This window comes from Dama dama, chromosome 11 (assembly GCF_033118175.1).
Source record: "Dama dama isolate Ldn47 chromosome 11, ASM3311817v1, whole genome shotgun sequence".
NCBI lineage: Eukaryota > Metazoa > Chordata > Mammalia > Artiodactyla > Cervidae > Dama > Dama dama.
The window spans coordinates 74004192-74025609 of NC_083691.1; the positions used below are offsets into that span (position 1 = coordinate 74004192).

Consider the following 21418-nt stretch of genomic DNA (forward strand, 5'->3'; position numbering starts at 1 on the left):
GCAGTTGGCTCCATCTATAAACTGGAGTAGAATTTCTAAGAAGAGCCAAGTCTCTGATGTGTCCTGGTTTGGGAAAAGCAGTATCTCAAGTCGGATGCCTTTCAGCTTCTGGACAGCTCTCTTGTCCCCACCAGCCTCCAGTCTTCCTGTCAGGGCATGGGTCAGAGGCGTTCCCAGGCTCTGAAATGCTCAGTGAATGGTGGAGGCTTGCTCAAGAACCACTTTGAGTTCCTTGACACTTAGGGGACTGACGATGCCACTACTTTGGGTGGAACTTAGCTTGAATATTTTCTATTGTGGAGATCAGACAGCCTGAGATTTGGGGTGGGGGGTTGGTTTTGGATTTCCTCACAGTTCACTCATCTAGGGTATCTAAGCACAGTCCCCATCATTATCTTCATTTTCTGTCATCTGCATCATCTCATCATTATTCAGGGTCCCCCTCTCCTGTGGAAGGGGGACGGACGGAGTAGGGGCTGGCTGCCAGAAGAGGACAGTTTTCTGTCTGTTCCAAGGGCATTCCTCGACACAGAACTTAAGAGATCCAGGCAAAGCCGGCCTGCGTCTGGGCGAAGAAGCTCCCGCGGTAGGGCCGAGCCTCGCGTGGTGTTCCCCTGTTGCGGCGGGGCGGAGAGGGCGGAAGATATCCGGCCCCCGACACACACCCTCCCCCTCAGGGCTCAAGAACACAGCCTTCCCACTGCTGGCCTGGGGGAGCCGGTTAGGGAGCTCTCCCTACATCTCTACCCACCCTGCCGCCTCCAGGATCTTAACCAGGGTCCCCCACCACCCTGGGTCGAAGGATCAGAGGGTAGGGGTGACGAATGGAGACCCCGGGTGGGCCTGAACGCTCCCTCCTCCCGAGGCACCTTGGTCCCCTACTCGCGCTTGACTCCTCCCCCGTCTCTATTCCGCAGCGTCCCCGCCCTGCCAGCACTCTGCTTCAGCGACCGCACCTGCCTTAGGGGTCGAGGGGACACACGGGAGGCAGAAAGGGAAAGAGAGGGTTTGGGGAGCGTAGCGCATCAGGGTGACCGGCTGGGCCCGTGCCGCGCGTCCCCGCAACCCGAGCGCAGCCCGCCCCGCGGCTGCCGCACCGATGCGCTGTCCGCGGTGCTGACGCCGGCCGCCCTCTCGGTAGGCAGGGGGAGGAGACGCCCTCGTTCTCCCGCCGCCCGGAGCCCAGTGACCCCACCCCCGCGCCTAAGTAGGATCCTTTCCCCCGAAGGAACTCTCCGAGACCGGGCGCCGCGGATGGATCCAGGAAGAAGAAACGAGCGAAAGGGAACTTAAACTTCGGACTGGAGCCCGAGAACCGGGTGTTGGGGAACTAGCGTCTTTCGGCCTCCAGCACCTGAGACCGCAGGGCAACGTCAAGTTGAGCAAAGTTTGGCGGCCGCTTGGACATAAGGGAGGGATTCCGGGGCTGAAGCGCAGGGAGGGACTGGACGGTGTTCCCCGGCGGGGTGGTAGCTGCACCGCAGCCCGGACACCTGCTTCGGTGCCCCGCATTGGTGTCACCGGAACGACCGGGAAGGCGTCGCAGGAGCCCAGCTCCCCACCCCTTCTCTCCCGTCCTTACTCCCCACCCCCCAACACCCCGCCCCGGGCGCCGGTGACTCCGCCTCTCCCTGGCGGGCGGCTCTCCGGCTGGAGCTGGAAAGGGAGCGCTTCCCCGGACTCTGCTCGGTTCCAAGGCTCCGAAGCCGACGCCGCCAGCTCAAGCCCGGGGGCGGGAGCTGGACTGGCCGCGGAGCCTGCGTCTGGGAGCCGCTTGGCAGGAACGCCTCATGGGACGCCCCCGGGGTCTCTCTCCGAGCCTTGCTGCCCTGTCCCAGTCCTAGGCGCCCGGGCTCTACAGCCCGCCCCGCCCGCAGTCCGCGGCCTGATTGGAGGGGAGTATGAGGCCCGGGGCCCCGCGGACTCCGGCCACAAGGCACCAGGGGCCTACCTTGAGACCCCCGCGCCCGAGGGCGGTGGGTGAGGAGCCGCGGGAGCCGGCCAGGCGTCGGGGCGCGGAGAGGAGCGCCCCAGCTCTGACGCCCGAAGGGCCGCGGGACCCGTGTGCGGCCTGAGCGCCGAGGAGGAGGCGAAGGCGCCCTGCCGTCCGGGCTGCTCCGCGGCGGCCCCAGTCCCCTGGTCACCATCCTCACGTTTCTGCTCCCGCGGGGGGGATGTCGCGGCCCGGGCCCCGAGCGCCGCCCCGGCCCCGGGGCTGAGCTCCGGACCATGTCCTCCCGCAGCCCCCGGCCCCCGCCCCGCCGCTGCCGCCGCCGCCTGCCGCGCCCCTCCTGCTGTTGCTGCTGCTGCCGCCGCTCACACCTCAACGAGGACACGGGCCGCTTCGTACTGCTGGCGGCGCTCATCGGCCTCTACCTGGTGGCGGGCGCCACCGTCTTCTCGGCACTCGAGAGTCCGGGCGAGGCGGAGGCACGGGCGCGCTGGGGCGCCACGCTGCGCAACTTCAGCGCGGCGCACGGCGTGGCCGAGCCGGAGCTGCGCGCCTTCCTCCGGCACTACGAGGCCGCGCTGGCAGCCGGCGTCCGAGCCGATGCGCTGCGCCCGCGCTGGGACTTCCCTGGCGCCTTCTACTTCGTGGGCACAGTGGTGTCGACCATAGGTGAGCTACGCGCCCGGCGCGCCACTTTCCTCTCCGCGTCTTTCACCTGCTGCCCTTTCCACTGCTCCGGGGCTCGAGCCGCTTCCCTCGGCTTCCTCTTCCCTTCTAATGCCCGAGTGCTTACTTTCATCGCGCCCTCTCCTCCCCGCCAGTCCCTCTCTTCCTGCTTCGTGTTCCTCTTTACTGGCTTTAGGCGCGGGAGGTGACCTGAAAGGCCTATCACTGGCGCTTACCCAGCGGTGACTGCCCGGCCGAGAGGCCAAACGGGGAGAACACTCACCCGGGTACTGGGCAGACCGGGGGCCGCCCGCGCTCCAGCGCTTGCCAACTCCGTGACCTAACCTCTTGTGTCTCAGTGTTCGCTTCTGAAAAGGACAGGCGAGAGTATGTATGGGGGGCCTGGGGCTTCCTTCTTATTTCTCACGGCCCCCGGTCCTCGGTTTCCTCATCCAGGTAATCTGGAAAGCCCTTTCTTTCTCCTAGCGTTTTTGTCTCTTTTCCCTCTCTTCTTTCTTTTCCCATGCGTTTTCCCGAGTCCTCTAGACCCTTTACCTTGGAAAAGGTGACCATTTTTCAGACTAATCCCCAGGTCTCCTTCCACCTTTTCCCTACAGTCTGTACCATCCCTTCCCAAAGCAAAAACCCATTAGACTTGGAGAATGGGACTTCAGCTGCTCTTATTCTGGTTTTCTGCCCTTACTATCCACCCTGCAATTTCCCTCCAATTTTTTGACCTCTTTTCTTTGAAACCTTGTTATCTTTTCCAATAAATATTGGCACCAAGGGGTAGCTTGTATGCAGGGGTTAGCTTCTCTATACTTTCCATCATCCCTTCCTCTTATTTGCAGTAAAAACAGCTCATGGTTTTGTAACAGTACAGGAAATGCTGTGTAAATGTTCCTTGAAGCCCTTCCCCCTACTTCTTTTACCCTCCTCTGAGCTTCTTCTATAGAGATTCAGGAGCCACCACTGCTCCCCACTCCACCCTGTCTCTGTCTCTCTTCTTCTCTTACCCACTTTGTGCATCCCCCCATTTCCGGGTGTCATGTGCGACAGATCTCCTCCCATTACTGTATAGAGTGCAGAATAAACACAAGATTGTTACTTTGGCATGACTCTGTGTCTCATCCACTCCTCCTTTGAGTCCCAGGGTGAAAAAAAGCATTTGGCTGCTCTTGCTTCCAGTCACCCCAAAGCACTATCTGCTGGTGGTAGGTTTGGCGGAGGGGACTGGAGTCACGGGACTGAAAGGTGAAGGATGTCGTAGGCAGCCTTCTCTGGGTGAATTCTGGCCTGGAGTGGTACACCAGCTTAGAGATGGGGTGTGGACTAACTGCCCGGTGTAAGCCATTGCAGATGGCTGCTGGAAGGCAGAAAGACTGCATCCATGTGCAGAGCATGAGCACCTAGAGGTGGCTCTCTGAGCGTGTATGTACAGTCTACGAAAGGACTTCTTTTCAATGAATTTTCATGTGTCATGTTTGATCTGGTGACTTAAAATAGAAAAGGCAAATATGGCCCAAGTCCAAAGCACAAACAAAGTGGATTAAAATACCCTGTAAAAGCTATATCATGTTGTTATGGTGACTGAAGATATAAAATGACCCCCTTAAAAAAAATCCCCTTTTAAGAACTGCATCAAGTTGCTATAGCAACTAGTTTTTTTTTAAAGTGCTTTAAAAGTGCTAAAGATGCTTAGTCCTGATGACATCATGTGTTCATAGCTCATTATTGATTTATGTTCTTCCTCTTTTAAACACACCCATTTGCTTTCACCTAGAGGCACACCTGTGCACATATTGGACAGTCACAGCATTTCTGTCCCGGCGGTGTGCTCTGACTTTGGCTTCCTAATGGGACCCACTGGTTAAGGGAAAAGGTGACAGCAATGTCTCCTTCCCCTACAGGCCATGAGTCCGTCTAGATGGGGCCTCATTCCAGTGACCTGTGGTCCCTGTGCCTTTCTGATGAGCTCCCTTCTTCATTCTTCATTCACTGCCTTTATTCACTGCCCAGCCATGGCTTCTACAGCTTCTTTTCAGCTCTATGCACAAAATCAAGTCAACATGTTGGCAAATTGTTCCAAGCCTGAGCCTTTAATCTACTGGCAGGATTGGCTGTTTTTTAGTCAAGCAGAAAGAAACTATGTTCTCTTTCTTGATTTGTGTTTGGGAATGTAGGCAAGCCTTGTAGGAGGACTATGTTGAAGCTTGTGGCTATGTTACAAATGACCCAGCACATTGTTTCCAAAATCTGCTGCAGGGAGACATTCATCTTGGGTAAGAGCTGCATTTAGGGACCAGAATCAGCTGGTGGACAGCTCAGCATTCAACTAGCCCCTTTGCAGAGGTGCCAAGAGAGCCACATAGGTAGCAGGGTCTCTGCCAGTGACCCATCTGCTGTCATGGTCTCAGGCAGTTAGATAAGTTCTTCTGAATCCTGAAGTAGCATGATTTTTATTTCAGTCTTCTTTTGCAAAAATGTACTTGGATGAAATTTTAAGTAAAGACCTACATACGTCAGTTTCACTTCTGTTTATATAGTTCCTTTCCCTTAAATGCCCTGAGTCTTCAGAGACAATGATTATCACTACTGGTGCTTTTATGGATTCAGCAGCTCAGGGAGCCAAATCTGAGTCCAAAATGGGCTGTCAGGATTCGATATCTACCATGTCACCCAGTGAAGAGGAAAATTAGCATGCACTCAGTTTTATTTGAATATCACAGTGTGTATGCTCCATGCAACAATGTGGACGTTTTCTTGTATTGTGTAGACCCAGCTAACAGATTTGTCTAGACCTTAGTGTAGAAAACTCTGCCATCATTTATCCCATAAATATGGTATATTGTCATATAATGTGTATTTCAGGCCCTGAGTGCTATATTTTGAAAGGTTAAAGCTTATTCTACAAGGCAAGGGTTGAAGCATATTCCAACAAGGGCAGTTGAATTGCAATGTTCACGGACACTACATCTTGGCTAGCCTCACTAATGATGATTGGAACAAGGAGGAGTCCTTTGGTCCAGTCCCATGTGGCTCAGAGTGTTAAGGGATGTGTCTCGGGTCACAGTTAATTATGTGTTCAGCTGGGTCCAGAATCCAAGTTATGCTGTGTTTATTCTGCCAGTTTCATTCATATAATTGGTGGGCACATTCTTGTTTGAGGCTGAAGTATTTAATGTGTGTGTGTGTCTGACACCGCAGCAGGGCTGAGCAGACAGACTGGTCTGTTGGTCAGGCCAACAATTAAGTCCAGAGAGAACTTGAAGGATCAGACACATCTTAGAGTTCAGACAGGCTAGAAAGAAGCATCTGGCAAGTCTTAGACAGCTGGGAAGACAAGAGCCAGTACCAAGAAGGTCAGAGACAGGAATGCTAGCAAGTAGGAGACATTTGGGTAAATTCTGGTCCAAGAACAGTAGCCACTTGCTCTCTGCCTTCTTTTGCACTAGTTTGTATGTGTGTGTGTGTAGAGGAGGGAAAGAAGGGGCAGGAATGGGCCTCCAGCTAGAGGGAGAGATAGAAGAAAAATTCAGGTGTGGCTGTGTATACTCAGGTTAGATGAAACGTCCTAATGAGGTGGAATATTTGTCCTGACATTTGGCTTGAGCAAGGCCCATATCCGGAGCTAGGTAATCTGCAATTGTGAGACACATGTGTGTCCACACAACACAGACCCAGTAGGAAGATTTGCCAGTGATTGTTCAATGGTAGTTGAGGCTGAATAGAAATTCAGTCTGAATAGCTCAAGTAAAATAAAAATCCACTTTGTGGTCTAAATTATTCATATTGATTGCTTACACTGAACTGAAATCCTGGGCAATTATTTCTCCCATTTATGCTCTGTGACATATTCCCAAGGAGATGAAATCAAGTTTGTTTTAATGTAAATGCATCCAGTTATTCATTCCTCCATTTAACAAAATCCTAAGCAAGCAGAATTCACAACCATGCATGTATTGCCTTTGGCATGTTGTTATCTGCATCTCCCATGATGACTTGAACTCCTGAAGATAAAGACAGTAACTGGTGTTCTTTTAGCACTAAACAGTGTTCTTGGAGGTAGTCCCTAGGTGAATGATATTCAAACATACAAAGAGTATTAATCTGTCATTTCATATCCTAAAGGATGTTTTATTGGTTTACTTTGAAAAGATTAAAAGGAAACTCTCCACTGGGGTTTTAATTATGCAACTGCTGTCAGATTTACACATAGGGAAGAACATATTTAAAAGTCTCTCTCAAATGGCAGCTTGATATAAACAGAAATATTTTTGCTTCCTTTTATTAGGTTTTCTGGCAGCGTATTTTAGCTATAAAGCTAAAACCATGCCGCTCTAGCCGGGATGGTGTAGGTATAAGAGATGTCACTTTTGGCACTGCATAATTTAGCTTGCTACTTTCAGAATTAGGCATACTTAATTATTCAACTGCAAGATTAGTAACAAGTTCTAACTTTTTTCTTCCTTTTTAATATGGAGTTTTTAAAATGTTTTTGTTTCAAAGGAAACTAAGACATTATAAGACCGAAATGTCACTACCACATTTACACTTGGTTTTCTTCTGACATGTATGTAATCCAGCTGGAGCTGGCTCTGATGCTAGGAGTAAAATATATTACCCAGAAGGAGAGGAGCACCTTTCTTTGCTTATTTCTCTCATCAGTTTGTTTTTTTTTTTAAATTGGAAGATGATGCTGTGACAACTTTGAAGGACAATTGGGGGGGTGGGGTGGAAATCCATCGTTAGATTTGGAACTCTAGATGGACAGCGAGGAAAATGCATTCTAATTCATTGCTCCTTCCTCAGCAACTAGCACTGGACCCAGCACATTGTAAATGGTCAATAATTATGATAACTCATAATACTCTGCCCTCATATAACTGTTTTCATTTTTGCAAGGTCCCTTGCAGTACTTTCTTTTGTAGGAAAATGAAAGGAAACTGATTGACAAGTGCTGAGCTGCTTTTGGTCTAACATTTTATAATGTCATCAGTGTTGTTTCCATCCTTCCACATGTCCTTCACACACTCATTTTATTTATTTATTTTTTAGCTGCATGTGTCTTTGTTGCTGCACGTGGACTTTCTCTAGTTGCAGCAAGCGGGGGCTACTCTTCATTGTGGTTTGCTGGTTCCTCATTGTGGTGGCGTCTCTCCTATTGTGGAGTGCAGGCTGTAGTTGCATGGGCTTCAGTAGTTACAGTTTGTGGGCTCTAGAGCACAGGCTCAGTAGTTGTGGTGCAGGGGCTTAGTTGCTCTGCAATATGTGGGATCTTCCCAGACCAGAGATCGAACCGGTATCCCTTGCATTGTAAGATGGATTCTTAACCACTGGACCACCAGGGAAGCACCACATACTAATTTTAATGAGTGCCTAATATTCTCTCTAAATGATGTGCTATAATTTACTACCCCCATTGCTGGGTGTCTGGGTGTGGTTCTCAGTTTGGGGAGCTATTTTGAGTAATACCACAGTGATTATCTTTATGCAGATGGCCTTTTCTTCATGCAATAGCTCCTTGGGTTGAATTCCCAGCAGTGAAATTGATAGTCAGGAGACACTGCCATTCTTCATGGCTCCTGGGGCCAGTCCCTTTGGAGTGAAGGACTGTCTGATCTCTCCTGAGCTGAGCCTACAGCCTCTACAGAGCCTAGAAGAGACTAGACAGTTACCCAGCAAATTGCTCCATGGAAACAGCCACAGGTCCACTTGGTTTTCTCCAGGATTGCGCTCAGACCCTGGGACTGAGCTGATCCCTGACCAGGGCAGTGGCTTCAGCATCTTCAGCCTCTCTTGCTTTACTGAGGGCCACTTCCTTTGGGGAATTTGGGTGAGTGGAGAAGGGCAGGAAGGAAAACAGGAACAGCTTCCCAGCCATCAAAAACAGAGAGGGAATACCTGGAGCCACTTCCTTCCCGTCCCCTGCATTCCCGGGGATGTCTGCCACCACTTCTGGGCAAGCCAGCTGACGGAGAGGGTGCGTCCCTTTGATCCTGACTGTGCCCAAGGACCCCAGCCTGGACTGGCCCAGAACTGTGCCACATGGAGCAGATACCTATCTCTAGAATATTCCAGCTGGATAACACTGTAAAAATCCTCTAGAACTTTCTCCAAGCATTTATATCTTTTTGTCAACAAAAAAACAGCAAGCCACCTATTACAGAAAGAAGACAGTAGCTGAAGTCTTACAGTGTCTGGACACAAAGGCATTATTTTCCCAGTAACAGATACTGCCGACCAAGAAGGCGGGGCAGCACAGAGCCGTGCTTCTCAATCAAGACAGTATCCAAATTACTAGCTCTGATCATAGTGTGGGTGTCAGTTTCAGGAGGTCTGGGTGGACCCTGAGACTCTGCATTCCTCACTAGCTCCCAGAGATGCCCATATCCTTGGTTCCCAGAGTGCACTGGACACAGCGTGGGTATAAAGCAGCAGCAGTGAGTCAGGGACTGCAGCCTAGACCCGCTCTGCCCCTCACTGGCTGCACGGCTGTGAGCAGGAACGGTCACCAGGCGGGGCCGCAGTGTCTTCATTCCTAAAAGTAGGGAGTGCCGGGGTCACCTGGGTCCCCTCCAGCTCTGATGCTCTCATATCTGGGAAGGTGGCTCGCTCACATCCTCTGGTGCCCTCAGTGCAGGCTAAGCACACCAACTCTGCAGCCTGGGTCCCGGTCCCAGTTCTGCCACTTCGAGCCACGCGCTCCTAGTGAGAGGGCATGCCTCTTCTCACCTCAGTTTCCTCCTCTGAAAAGTGAGGATAGCAATGCTCCCTGCCCATGGGCACCCACAAGGGAAGAAGGAGCTAATCTGTATGTGCAGTGCCTGGCAAGCCCTCAGAAAGCATCAGCCCCTCAGAACAGGGTGAGCCTCATGGGCGAGCCCTGCACTGCCCCCCTGCACAAAGGGAAGCTGAGCTCAGCCCTGACCCACCGTTCTGCGTCCAGCCCTCTGGGTCTCACCGCCCCTGCCCTGTGGCATCTACCACCCTCTCATGGGCCGCTATCTCGGGGGCGCATTGCTGTCTGATGCTATTACATAACTGACCTGGGAGGGAGCTCTTTAAAATGCATTTTCTTTGGGTCTTCAACTGGAATTTTTAATGCCTCATGTGTGTGCTGTTTGATCTTTTTAAAGATGATTGGTGAATAACTGAACGAGTGACCAAGTGGTGGTTTAGACTGGTGTCCCCTGCTGTGTCTCTGGTCCTCACCCCTCAAGCAGAGCCCTGGAAAGCCACCCTCTATCCCCCCACTGCCCACCTTCTGGGTTTGGTGGGCCAGGGCCTCTTGGCATAGCCTGGGCTTAGGGGGAGGTCGTGGAGCTGAGACCTGGCCTCCCCACGCTTCTCTGAGGCGGGTCTGGTGTTGGGACTGTGGGGAGAGGCAGTTGTAGGATGGTACGATGGCATCACCCCATTGTGGGGGAAGCCAGGCTGCTGCTGCTCCTTTCATCCTGGGGCTCCTCAGCTCCCCCAATGGGTGGAGACAGCATCCCCAGGTCTAGGGCAGGAGAGGCAAGGCTGCAGAGCCTGCCAGAACGTTCCCTCTCCAGACTCCACCCTGCCAGGAGTCAGGGCCTTTGTTCTGGGGAGCCAAAGGGTAACTGGAGCATCTCTGATCTCTTTGATTATTACCACCGTCCCCCCCATCCACAAGTGTTGTTTGCCTGTTTACAGTGTTTTTACTTGTGTTTACTCAGGAATCTTTCCCCAAACCCCAGAACAGCAAAGAGAATGCTGTATTCCCATTTCACAGATGATGAAACAGCTCAGAGAGGTTAAGCAACTTGCCTAGGGTTACAGGGCAAAGAAATCAGTGGCAGGATAGAAGATTCAGGAGCCCTGACTGCACAAGAACCTCTCTGTTGCCCCTGAGCCACGCACAGCCACAGAGGGAGACAAGTCCCAGCCCAGTCTAGGGTCTGCTGGGTAGTGGGGGCAGAGGAGGTGAGTGTGAGGCTATGTCAGCAAGGGCTCAGGCACAGTTTGGGGATTCGGATTTGGTTCTGCCGTTCTCCTTGTAGCCCCAGTGGCTACGCTGAGCCGAGGGCTGCGGGCTTTCCATCCCACACCACCATGCATCCTTTCTGAGGGAGGCCGCAGGCAGGCAAGAGAGTGTGGATGAGCATGGTACTCCGTGCAGAGCTCACTACAACTCCAGCAGCTGTGTTGATGGGAATGTTCGGGGCCCATTGCACCAAGCTCCTGCCCAGAAAAAGGATCTCATGACCTGAGGGCCCTCAGCCTTGTACTTAGGACAGCAGCAGTGGCCAAGGAGAGGTGGGAACAGAAAAGCAAATAACCCGGAGGTCTGCACTTTAGCACACCAGCCAGGAAAGTCTGGGGACATGGCCAGGTCAGGACTATCCAAGGGCATGTCTTAGAGGCAAACCTGCTCAGACATTGAGGGAATGCATGAAACCAAGGACCCGCCAGTGCACCCCCGACTCTAGCCACTCTCAACTTCTGGCCAGCCCCCCTCCACCCCACCCTCCCCCACAGCTCCACCCCTGAACTCCAGGCGCGTTCAGGCTCCAGGCCGTTGCTCATACTGTTTTCTCCACCTGGATGGTCTTCCCTTTCTTTCCATCTTTTCACCAAATGAACTTGGTTTTTAAGCTGCAGCTCAGATGAGACCACAAGAGCAAGACCTTCTTGGAGCCCCTCTTACTGCCCCAAGACACGTGGTCACTATCTGTTTCTATGCCAGTTTCCCTGGCAATAATGCCAGCCTCTGTTCAGTGGGGTAAGGTATAGTAAAGTCTGGCACAGGACCCAGAACCCAGTAGGTGTCCTTTCTCCTTCCTCCAGGTCAGGAGCCCTGTCTTAGAAGTGCTTGTCACCACTAGTTAGTGACAGTAACAGCCATATGGCAGCAGCCATGCAAAGAATGACTACTATGAAGTGGGCACTGTGTCTGGAGATGGAGATAATTAAAAAGCAAAGAGGTAGTTTCTGCAAATCATGGAGCAGAATGCTTGGCACAAAGGCGGCGATTAATCAACGTATGTTGAATGGATGGAATGAATAAATGAGTATGAGTAACTGAAAACCTTGGACTGCTGGAAATAATAAAAAGAAAGTGGAAAAAGCTGGGCGCAGGCTGGGCTCCAGGAACCTCGCAGCACCTGCCTTTCCCTCCATGCCCGGCGGATCCAGAGGGGCTGGCCGTGCACTGGCCACTGGTTTAACAATCTCTCAGTGGCTGGCAGGTGTGTAGCAGCCAGCCAGCTCACTCTGGCTGGGGCTCCCCTGGCGGACAGTGCTGTCTCCGTGGCTCTCTGAGTCAGCCAGGTCCTTGTCCTACCCTGCCTGGGGCCCGGCAGAATTACTGGAGTGAAACCAAACCAGATGATTCTGAGCCTCAGCCCCAGTGCCCCAGGAGTGGTGGGACAAGTTCAGTTCTGAACAATGAAGCCAGGCTTCTGGTCCCAGCTCTCCCACCAGCCCAGATGGCCCATCTGGCCCTGGCCGTCGCTGCAGCTTCCGGCCACAAGGAAGCCCTGCTGAATTCTGCCTCTCAGCTCAATAGCTCTACCTTCTTCATCACTAGCCCATGACGCACCCCTTAGAAGCCAGATGTTGGCTCATAAATTGAACAGAAATTTTATAAGTAACTAAATGCAATTCCACAAATCCAGAAAACCACCTCATCCACACAGCCGAGCACCATCACAATGCCTCTAAAAATACTTGGGAAAGCTTTTATTGGAATGGGGTGTCCCACCTTTCTGGAAAGTTACAGTTGAGATAAACATAAGCCTCAAATCGCACTCCGCGTGACTTCTCCCTAATCCTTTCCAAATGGCCACGATCTCACCCCCTTGCTGCCAAGTGTTCTGAATTCTGAATGCCTTGTGGTGAGCTGCTCACACCAGGACCTGCCAGAAAAGCTGCAGGGACAGCCCGGGCCAGGGAGGGAAAAGAAAAGACAAAACTGCCCATGCTGAGTGGAACTGCAGGGCCTGACCCTCCCAATACCCGAGAGCCTCTCTCTCCTGTTCTCTGCTCCATCTCCCCGTGCCTGGCACTGGGCTTGGCACATGGGAGGGAGGGGCTCCATGAATACTTGTGGAATGAACATAAATTTGAATAATTGGCCATTTCCAGGATTTTCAACTCTACTTAGACACCAGTCTAACAAAAAAGTAAAATATGAAAATTTCCACTTAATCAGATGATGATTCACTTTGTAAAAGAAAGCCTCAATTTGCAGAGGAATTCACTCTAGTGCTTCTGTAAGTAGCCAGGGACACCAGTGCATTTCAAGTGAGATGCAGCATGCAGCCAGTATGTCAGGAAGCCAGCAGCCACATCAAGTCCCCTTACTGCCATTGCTACACAGACCCCAGATCTCTGAGGCAGCCCAGTCCCTAAAGTCAATGGGTTCTGGTCAAATTCAGTTCAGAGGCATGGATTTCAAGAGCTGATGTGAATGGTGTGCCCTGTTCTGACTGGAGTTGCTCAGGTCCGCTGGAGTGGTCCAACCAACAGAGCATATGCCCAGCACGTGGAAAGTGCATTATAAAGCTCATTGCTGTGCATTATTCATCCAGGCAGGCTGGTCCTGTAGGTGCCTTCATGTTAAGAATGGATAAATTTGCATCACCAAGATGCAGATTTCAGTGTAGTGTAGTCATTACGGGCAAGTACTGGGGACCCTGGCCTGCCTTAGGATTCCAGCTCTGTCATTCACTAGTGGGGTTGCCAGGGAACATCTCCTGATCAGTCACTTAAGAAGTCCAGCTTACTGCCTTCATCTCTACCCCTGTCCAATCTCCCAGGCATGACCCATCCAAGACCCCAGCCTCACATTCCTTGACCATCTCATCTATAGAAGTGTTTTCCTCTATCCCCCTCCAGCAAGTCCTCTGTTCCATCCATGTCCAGTGAATAAACTGCACTGCCTTCAAAGCTATGACTAGTGAGCTGCACTGCCTTCAAAGCCCACCTTCTGGTCACCACCTCCCACCTTTCCAGGTCACATCCTCTGTTGCCCCAATATAGTATTCCTTGGACCCCAAACCTGCAGTCTCCTATTCTGATGTTTCCATCATTTTCTTTGGGCCCTCATTCCTTTCTTGACCCAGCTTAGATTCACTCTCTCTGCAAGGACCCTTAGCTACCTTGCCCCTCTCTCTCCCTGCATTGTGTCCCTATACCTACCCTGGTACCATCAAAATACCAGCTTTCCACCCATTCCTAACCTGTGCCCATGCTGCTCCATGTGACTAGAAAAAATCGTGCAAAGATGCTGACCAGTCCAACTTTAAATTAATGACCCTGGGGACCAGCCAGACACTCCATCCTCGCAGACCCTCCTCCTACGTTCCTACTGTGTCAGTTCACCGCTTATTCCTCTTCTTCCCAGGGAGGCTGACTTCCTAGCCTCCCACACCCCTCACTCTCTGCTCACACTTCATTGAGAAAATAAAAGTAATCAGACAGAGACTCTTTCATCTTTACAACTCCAAATCCATTCATCATGTGGAGCTGCCTCTCCTTTGAAACAGCAGATGGACTGCCCACTTTCAAATGCCTGCCTCACTGGGTCTCATCCTGTCCAGCTTTCTCAAAGACTTTCTTTTTGCCGTTACACACACCATGCACTGTTGGTCTGTCCTCCAGTATGCAAATATGCTGTATTTTCTTCCTTCTTAATAGACCCCTCCCTTGACCCTTTGCATCATCCTCCAGCTACCTCCCCATTTCGCTGCTCCTTTTTACAGGAAAACATCTCAAAAGAGTAGTCAACATCTCTCTTCCTCCACTGAATCCACCCCAAACCAGAGTCCAGCCCCATATTTCCACTGAGTCTGCTCTTGTAAGATCCCCCATGACCTCCTTTCTATAATTCCAGTGATGCCTTCCCTATCTTCATCTTACTCAGCATCTCAGCAACATTTGACACCACCGGCCATCCCTCCTTGAAATCCTCTTTTCTCTTGGCTTGTGAAGCACCACGCGCTCCTTGGTCCTCACTGGCTGCCATCCATTCTCCTTTGCTGAACCCTCTCCTCTGTGCTTTCTTATTGTTAGAGGGTCCCTTTCTCCCTGGATTCTCTTTCCAGACCTTGTCACTCGACCTGTAGGAGAGGAAAACTTTTTTCTTCTGTCCCCTTAGGTTCTAAACCTGGAGTACTGCAAATTAAACTGATGAAAGAGATGGACATAAGAAAAGGCTTATTATGTATGCATATGGAGGCCTTTATAGAAAAGAATTGAAGACCCAAAGAAAGAGCAATTAAGCCTGGGTCTTATATGCCATTTTAACAAAGCTGTAAATTGTGGAGAAATAATACAGAACAGACAAAGGTTTGGGCTTCTGGGAGCAATAGGTTGTGAGAAGGTAAACATGAGGGGGAAACTTACGGACAGAGAAGCCTGGCAGGCTACAGTTCATGGGCTCATAAAGAATAGGACATGACTGAGTGACTGACACTTTCAAAAATTTTTTTTTCAATGGAAGGTAAGGGTTATTTTAGTAAGCTTTATTGTGCAGACTCTATCTCTTGCAGTCTTGGGGTGAGAAGTGTCTCTGGTGATTAAAAGTTGTTCTTCTTTCCTGCTGTAGTTGAGAGGAGGGGGGACACCTTCACAAAGGAACATTTATACCTTACCTTTGGGCTTATAGAGGAAGGGTAGAGAGCTTTTCCTGCATCTGTTGTTTCTCTATTGCCTCTAGCTCAAAATAATCCTTATGCCAACGTTGAATATTTTGTGGTAACATTCTTTGAGCCCTTACAACACTGTTGGCTTTAAACCCCGTCTATCTTCTGATGACTTCTAGATGAATAACCCCAATCTTCCACACTATGCTTCAAGACTAGAGGTCCAACAGCCTAACTGGTGTCTCTGTGTGGAGGCCTAGTATGTATCAAAACTTAAGAAGACCAAAGTAGAACCCTTGATTTCTGCTCTATTCCAGTCTTCTTCATCTCAACATCTCATGCCATCATGAGGAGCTGTCCTTATTCCTTTCTCTCTAATCTTCCATATTCATCATCAGATCGTGTCAGCTCAATCTGCAAAATACACTCCAATTTTGTTGCAGGAGGGGGGACCCCTTCCAGAGCCCAAGAGTGGACTCTTGTCTGACACTTGGAAATGAATTGTCCAGGGAGATACATGCACTGATGAAGAAAGAGACTTTATTGGAAAGGGGTGCCTGGTTAGAGAGCAGCAGGGTAAGGAGCCCAGGAGAGCTGCTCTGCCATGTGGCCCGGAGTCTCAGGTTTTATGGTGATGGGGTTAGCTTCCGGGTTGTCTCAGGCCACTCATCTTGCCTGTGCCCATATTTGGTCTGACTCAGGGCCCTTCCTGGTGGCACATGCATCCCTCAGCCAGGATGGATTCCAGTGTGAAGGATTCTGGGAAGTTGGCTATCTCCTCCTTCTTTTGGTCCCTCCCAAATTCTGGTTAGTTTTTGACAGCAACACCGTGTTCTTTATTGGGACCTCCTGTTGTGAGACTACTTGGGCAAGTGGTTGTCACTGTGCCTGGTTGATGGTTTTGGTCAACAGTTCCCCACCTCCATCCCCTGTCTCCATGCCCATCACTACTGGGCTACTTTGATCACAATCATTGTATGTTGCTGGGACAACCAAATCAGTCTCCCAACAAATCCTCCAGCTTCCTCCTGCTTTTTGACCTCTTTTCCACACAGCAGCCAAAAAGATCTTTTTTTCTTTTTTGGCTTCATTGCAGTGCGCAGGCTTCTCCAATTGTGGTGTGCTGAGATCCTCAGCATGTGGGGGATCTTAGTTCCCCGATCAGGGACTGAACCCATGTCCCTTGTGTTGGAAGGCTGATTCTTCACCCCTGGACCATCAGGGAAGTCCACAAAGAGATCTTTAAAAGTATGAATCAGTCAAGTCCTTCCCTTATTTGAAACCTGCCAATGACTTCCCATTGCAGGAAATCTGTCCCTTCATCATGACCCGCAAGGCCCTGAGTGACCTGGCCCTGCCTCCTCTGGGCCTCACTGGGTCTGCTCTCCCCTTTGCTCAGCTCACTATGGCCAAACTAGACTTATTAGACCTCACTGCATTTGCATTTGCAGTTTCTGCTGCTTGGAGCCCTGTTCCCTAGATGTCCCCTCGGCATAGCTGACTTTTCAATGACATTGATACCTTGACATCTAAAATGAAAATGGCACCCCTGAGGAGCCTTCTCTAACCACCTGACTACAAGAGTGTTGCCCACTCACCCCCAGCTGCTGTTCATCACACTGCTGTCTTTTTAGAGTATGTACCACTTTCCTAAGTCATCCACTTCCTGTATTTACTTGTTTATTGCATGGCCTCTGGCCACTCCCTGCTGTATGAGAACAAAGGTCTTGTCTCATCTACTGTTATATTCTCAGCACACAGCACAGCAACTGGTGTTTGTTAAACAAATGAACAAACTTCTAAAGCGTCTGTTTTAGCATCTACGAAAGGGGAATAAAACAGTGTCTGTCTCACACGGTTGTTGGGAGACTTATATGAGACCATGAAGATCGGTGCTTCATCTGGCCGTGGCATTTAATAAACACTTTAATATGAGTTAGTGTTTTTCTTGGTGATTTGGCTGATATCACACAGTGAGTGGCAAAGCTGAACCCCAGATCCTTTGCTCATTCCGGTATGTCTAATGCCACCTCTCAGGGTAGGCCTGGGGGAGCAGTGTGCGGGAGGTCAGGACCGGCCTGCCTTAGGCATGTTGAGGATCGGCAACTGGTAAAACTGCTCAGTAGGTTTAGGTCTTATCAGAGGTCATATTGAAAGCTGGGCAGAAATGCCTTAGATTTGGCGTGAGGAGCATTAAGAGGCCAATACACTTTCTTGAGCAGGAGTATAATGTGATGATGAGTGTTTGAGAAGAACATTCTGGCTGATTAGTCACTATATAGTTATGCCATTAAATCAGGCAATCTTGTTAGTCTAAATTGTCGGTCTCTAAACGGCCTGGAAACAACCAGATAATTGTGAAGTCCCTTGTTTTGGGTGTTCACTTTGAACATTTAAATCAGCCCACTACCAGCTGTCCCATTCAGTTTATGGGGAGCTTATGTGTCTCTAAGGTGGCAAATCCTTGATTTTGTAATATTCATCTCTGAACTGCTATGTGATTCCAAACTCATTCAGAGGGATTGCCAATGTGTATTATTTCTTCATGAGCTCTAAGTGGCTCATGATATATGATAGCTCTTGTTTTACAGCCACTGGTGTATGCACTGTGGACAGAGAGCAGAATTTGGCACATCCGACTTAGCAGCTGTGCACAAATCTTTCTCACAATGACATCTCTCTTGTGTGGTCGTGGGAAGGACCCACATAATTGGCCATATAACAGGTCAGTAAGTGTTGTTCATCTGTTAATGTGGCAGACCAGGATGCTAAATACTTGTGTGCAGAGTGATTTGAATGGAGGGGGACAGCGATAAGGGCTGAGGATCCTGTGGCCTTTGGAAAGGAGAAGAGGAAGCGTGAGACATATGAGAGATGGTCTCAGGAGCCAAATGGCAGGGTCTAGTAACTGGCATTCAACATGACTCAGTATGACCCCTACTAATCTTGGTTCTCATCCTCGGTTCTTCCTTAATTTCTTGACATCAAAGTCACACATGAAGATCTAAGGAAAGGGGCTAACTACGGGCTTGGGGATCTTTGTGATGCATCCGGAGATTTGTGTGCATGTCTAATAATGGGAGGAAGGGAGTTGAGGATGCTGCAACTGTACAGAAGGCAGTGAAGTCAGGCTGAGTCTGGATGAGAAAGCCCCTCCTCCAAAGCAGAATTCAGCAGGGCAGCCCTCCCCACCCCCAACCACTGCTCAGAGACTGCTGAGGGCAGCTTCTGTGCCCAGCAGGTGAGAAAGGCACGGAGGGAGGATGGCCTGAATGCAAAGGAAGTTGGTGTGTAGCAATGACCTTAATTCATGACATCTTTGTCAGAATCACCTTCACCTTCTTCTAAATCCCTGGTTTATATCTTTTTAAATGTTTTTCCATAAAATTTCTTCTTCTTTTATAGCTGTTTACAGCTGAAGGGCACTCTAACTTCAACTCGGAGCTGAGTACTCTGATTAATTCTGTCCTAGCTCCTGACCCTCTCCTCTCCCCAGGGCTGAGGAAGAGGAAAGAGCTGATGCAGACCCTGCAGAGAGGGGCCCAGTTCTCAGTATAACGTGATCGAATGAGCCAGCATCTGCACGGCCCTGGCTGTTCTCCCTTGTAATTTTCCTAGTGTTTCCAACCCCCGAGGGGTGCCACTGAAGTGGCACACATGTCATTTAGAGCTCCTCCCAGCCCTTCTGAGCTATGCACAGGGAAGCCTGTGGTTAGAGTTGAACTTTCAACCAATGACCTGTCTTACCCAGAACTGGCACCAAAATGTTTTTATGTATCAAGGAGTCCAGAACAAACTTGAGGTAGAGACGCATACACGTGTGTTACTGATTTCACATTCTGTGTACATCAGTGAGTAAGCAGACAAAGTCCCCGCTGTGTGGAGCTAACATTCTAGTTGGAGGAGGCAGTCAGTCAACAAATAAATAAAAGGCAGACAGTGATAAATGCTATTAAAAGAATAAGGTAACAGAATGAAGAGTGATGGGAGTGGGGGTGCTTTTTTGCATAGGGTAATCTAAAAGGGTCTCTGATGACATGACCCTTGAGGAAAGACATGGAGTGAAGCAAGGGAGCAAGCCATGTGGCTACTTGGAGGAAGATTATTCCAGCAAGTGTCAAGGTCCTTAAGTAGGAGTTTGCATGGTTTGTTGGAGAAGCAGCAAGGAGACCAGTGAGCCTGGAGGAGTGTTTGAAGAAGGGTCAAGTGGGAGAATGTTAGAATGTGAACTCAGAGCAAAGTGCATGTGTGTTAGTCACTCAGTTGTATCCAACTCTTTGTGATCCCATGGACTGTAGTCCACTAGGCTCCTCTGTCCATGGAATTCTCCAGCCAAGAATACTGAAGTAGGTTGCCATTCCTTTCTCCAGGGGATCTTCCCGACCCAGGGATTGAACCTGGGTCTCCTGCACTGCAGGCAGACTCTTTACCATCTGAGCCAATAGCCAAGGACTAAACCATGCAGGGTCTATGGTCCATGGCAAGGCCTTGAGATTTTACTCTAAGTAAAATGAGAGCCTTTAGAGGGTTGTGAGAAGAGGAGTGCAATGAGTTTATAGGCACAGGGGACCAAATGTAGAAGCATGGAAACTAGTTAGGAGGCTTTTGAAGTATTCCAGAGATGATGGTGACTTGGATAAGAGTGTGATGGGCACTGTCAGAGAAAATGATTAGATCTTTCAGAAGAGATATATTCACTAAGTATAGAAATCTATACTTATTTTCTTGGGCTCCAAAATCACTGTGGACAGTAACTGCAGCCATGAAATTAAAAGATGCTTGCTCCTTGGAAGAAAAGCTATGACAAACCTAGACAGTGTGTTAAAAAGCAAAGACATTACTTTGCTGACAAAGGTTCGTATAGTCAAAGCTGTGGTTTTTTTCAGTAGTCATGTATGGATGCATGTCATGTATGGATCACACACTAGCAAAGTAATGCTCAAAATTCTCCAAGCCAGGCTTCAACAGTACATGAACTGTGAACTTCCAGATGTTCAAGCTGGATTTAAAAAGCAGAGGAACCAGAGATCAAATTGCCAACATCTGTTGGATCATTGATAAAGCAAGAGAGTTCCAGAAAAACATCTACTTCTGCTTTATAGACTACGCCAAAGCCTTTGACTGTGTGGATCACAACAAACTGTGGAAAATTCTTCAAGAGATGGAAATAACAGACCACCTTACCTGCCTCCTGAGAAATCTGTGTGCAGGTCAAGAAGCAACAGTTAGAACTGGACATGGAACAATGGACTGGTTCCAAATTGGGAAAGGAGTACCTCAAGGCTGTATATTGTCACCCTGCTTATTTAACTTACATGCAGAGTACATCATGCAAAATGCCGGGTTGGAAGAAGCACAAGCTGGATTCAAGATTGCTGAGAGAAATATCAATAACCTCAGATATGCAGATGACACCACCCTTATGGCAGAAAGCGAAGAGGAACTAAAGAGTCTCTTGATGAAGGTGAAAGATGAAAGTGAAAAACTTGGCTTAAAACTCAACATTCAGAAAACTAAGATCATGGCATCTGGTCCCATCACTTCATGGCAAATAGATGGGGAACAGTGGAAACAGTGAGAGACTTTATTTTCTTGGGCTCCAGAATCACTGCAGATGGTGACTGCAGCCATGAAATTAAAAGACACTTGCTCCTTGGAAGAAAAGCTATGACCAACCTAGATAGCATATTAAAAAGCAGAGATATTACTTTGCCAACAAAGGTCCATCCAGTCAAAGCTATGGTTTTTTCAGTAGTCATGTGTGGATGTTAGAGTTGGACTATAAAGGAAGCTGAGCACTGAAGAATTGATGCTTTTGAACTGTGGTGTTGGAGAAAACTCTTGAGAGTCCCTTGGACTGCAAGGAGACCCAACAAGTTCATCCTAAAGGAAATCAGTCCTGAATATTCATTGGAAGGACTGATGCTGAAACTCCAATACTTTGGCCACCTAATGTGAAGAACTGACTTATTGGAAAAGACCCTGATGCTGGGAAAGATCGAAGGCGGGAGGAGAAGGGGACGACAGAGGATGAGATGGCTGGATGGCATCACCGACTCGATGGACATGAGTTTGAGCAAACTCCAGGAGTTGGTGATGGACAGGGAAGCCTGGCGTGCTGCAGTTCATGGGGTTGCAAAGAGTCAGACACGACTGCTGCTGCTGCTAAGTCACTTCAGTCGTGTCC

At 49.6% G+C, this 21418-nt stretch overlaps 1 protein-coding gene across 1 annotated transcript in view; it reads left to right on the plus strand.

The window, feature by feature from the left end:
* Positions 1-2163: 2163 nt before the first annotated feature.
* The window catches only part of KCNK12 (potassium two pore domain channel subfamily K member 12), a 48135-nt gene continuing 28880 nt past the window's right edge, over positions 2164-21418 (plus strand). Inside the window, exon 1 of the mRNA XM_061155463.1 lies at positions 2164-2620. Coding sequence (XP_061011446.1) covers positions 2230-2620 — 391 coding nt within the window. The 5' untranslated portion in view covers positions 2164-2229. The remainder of the gene's footprint in view (positions 2621-21418) is intronic.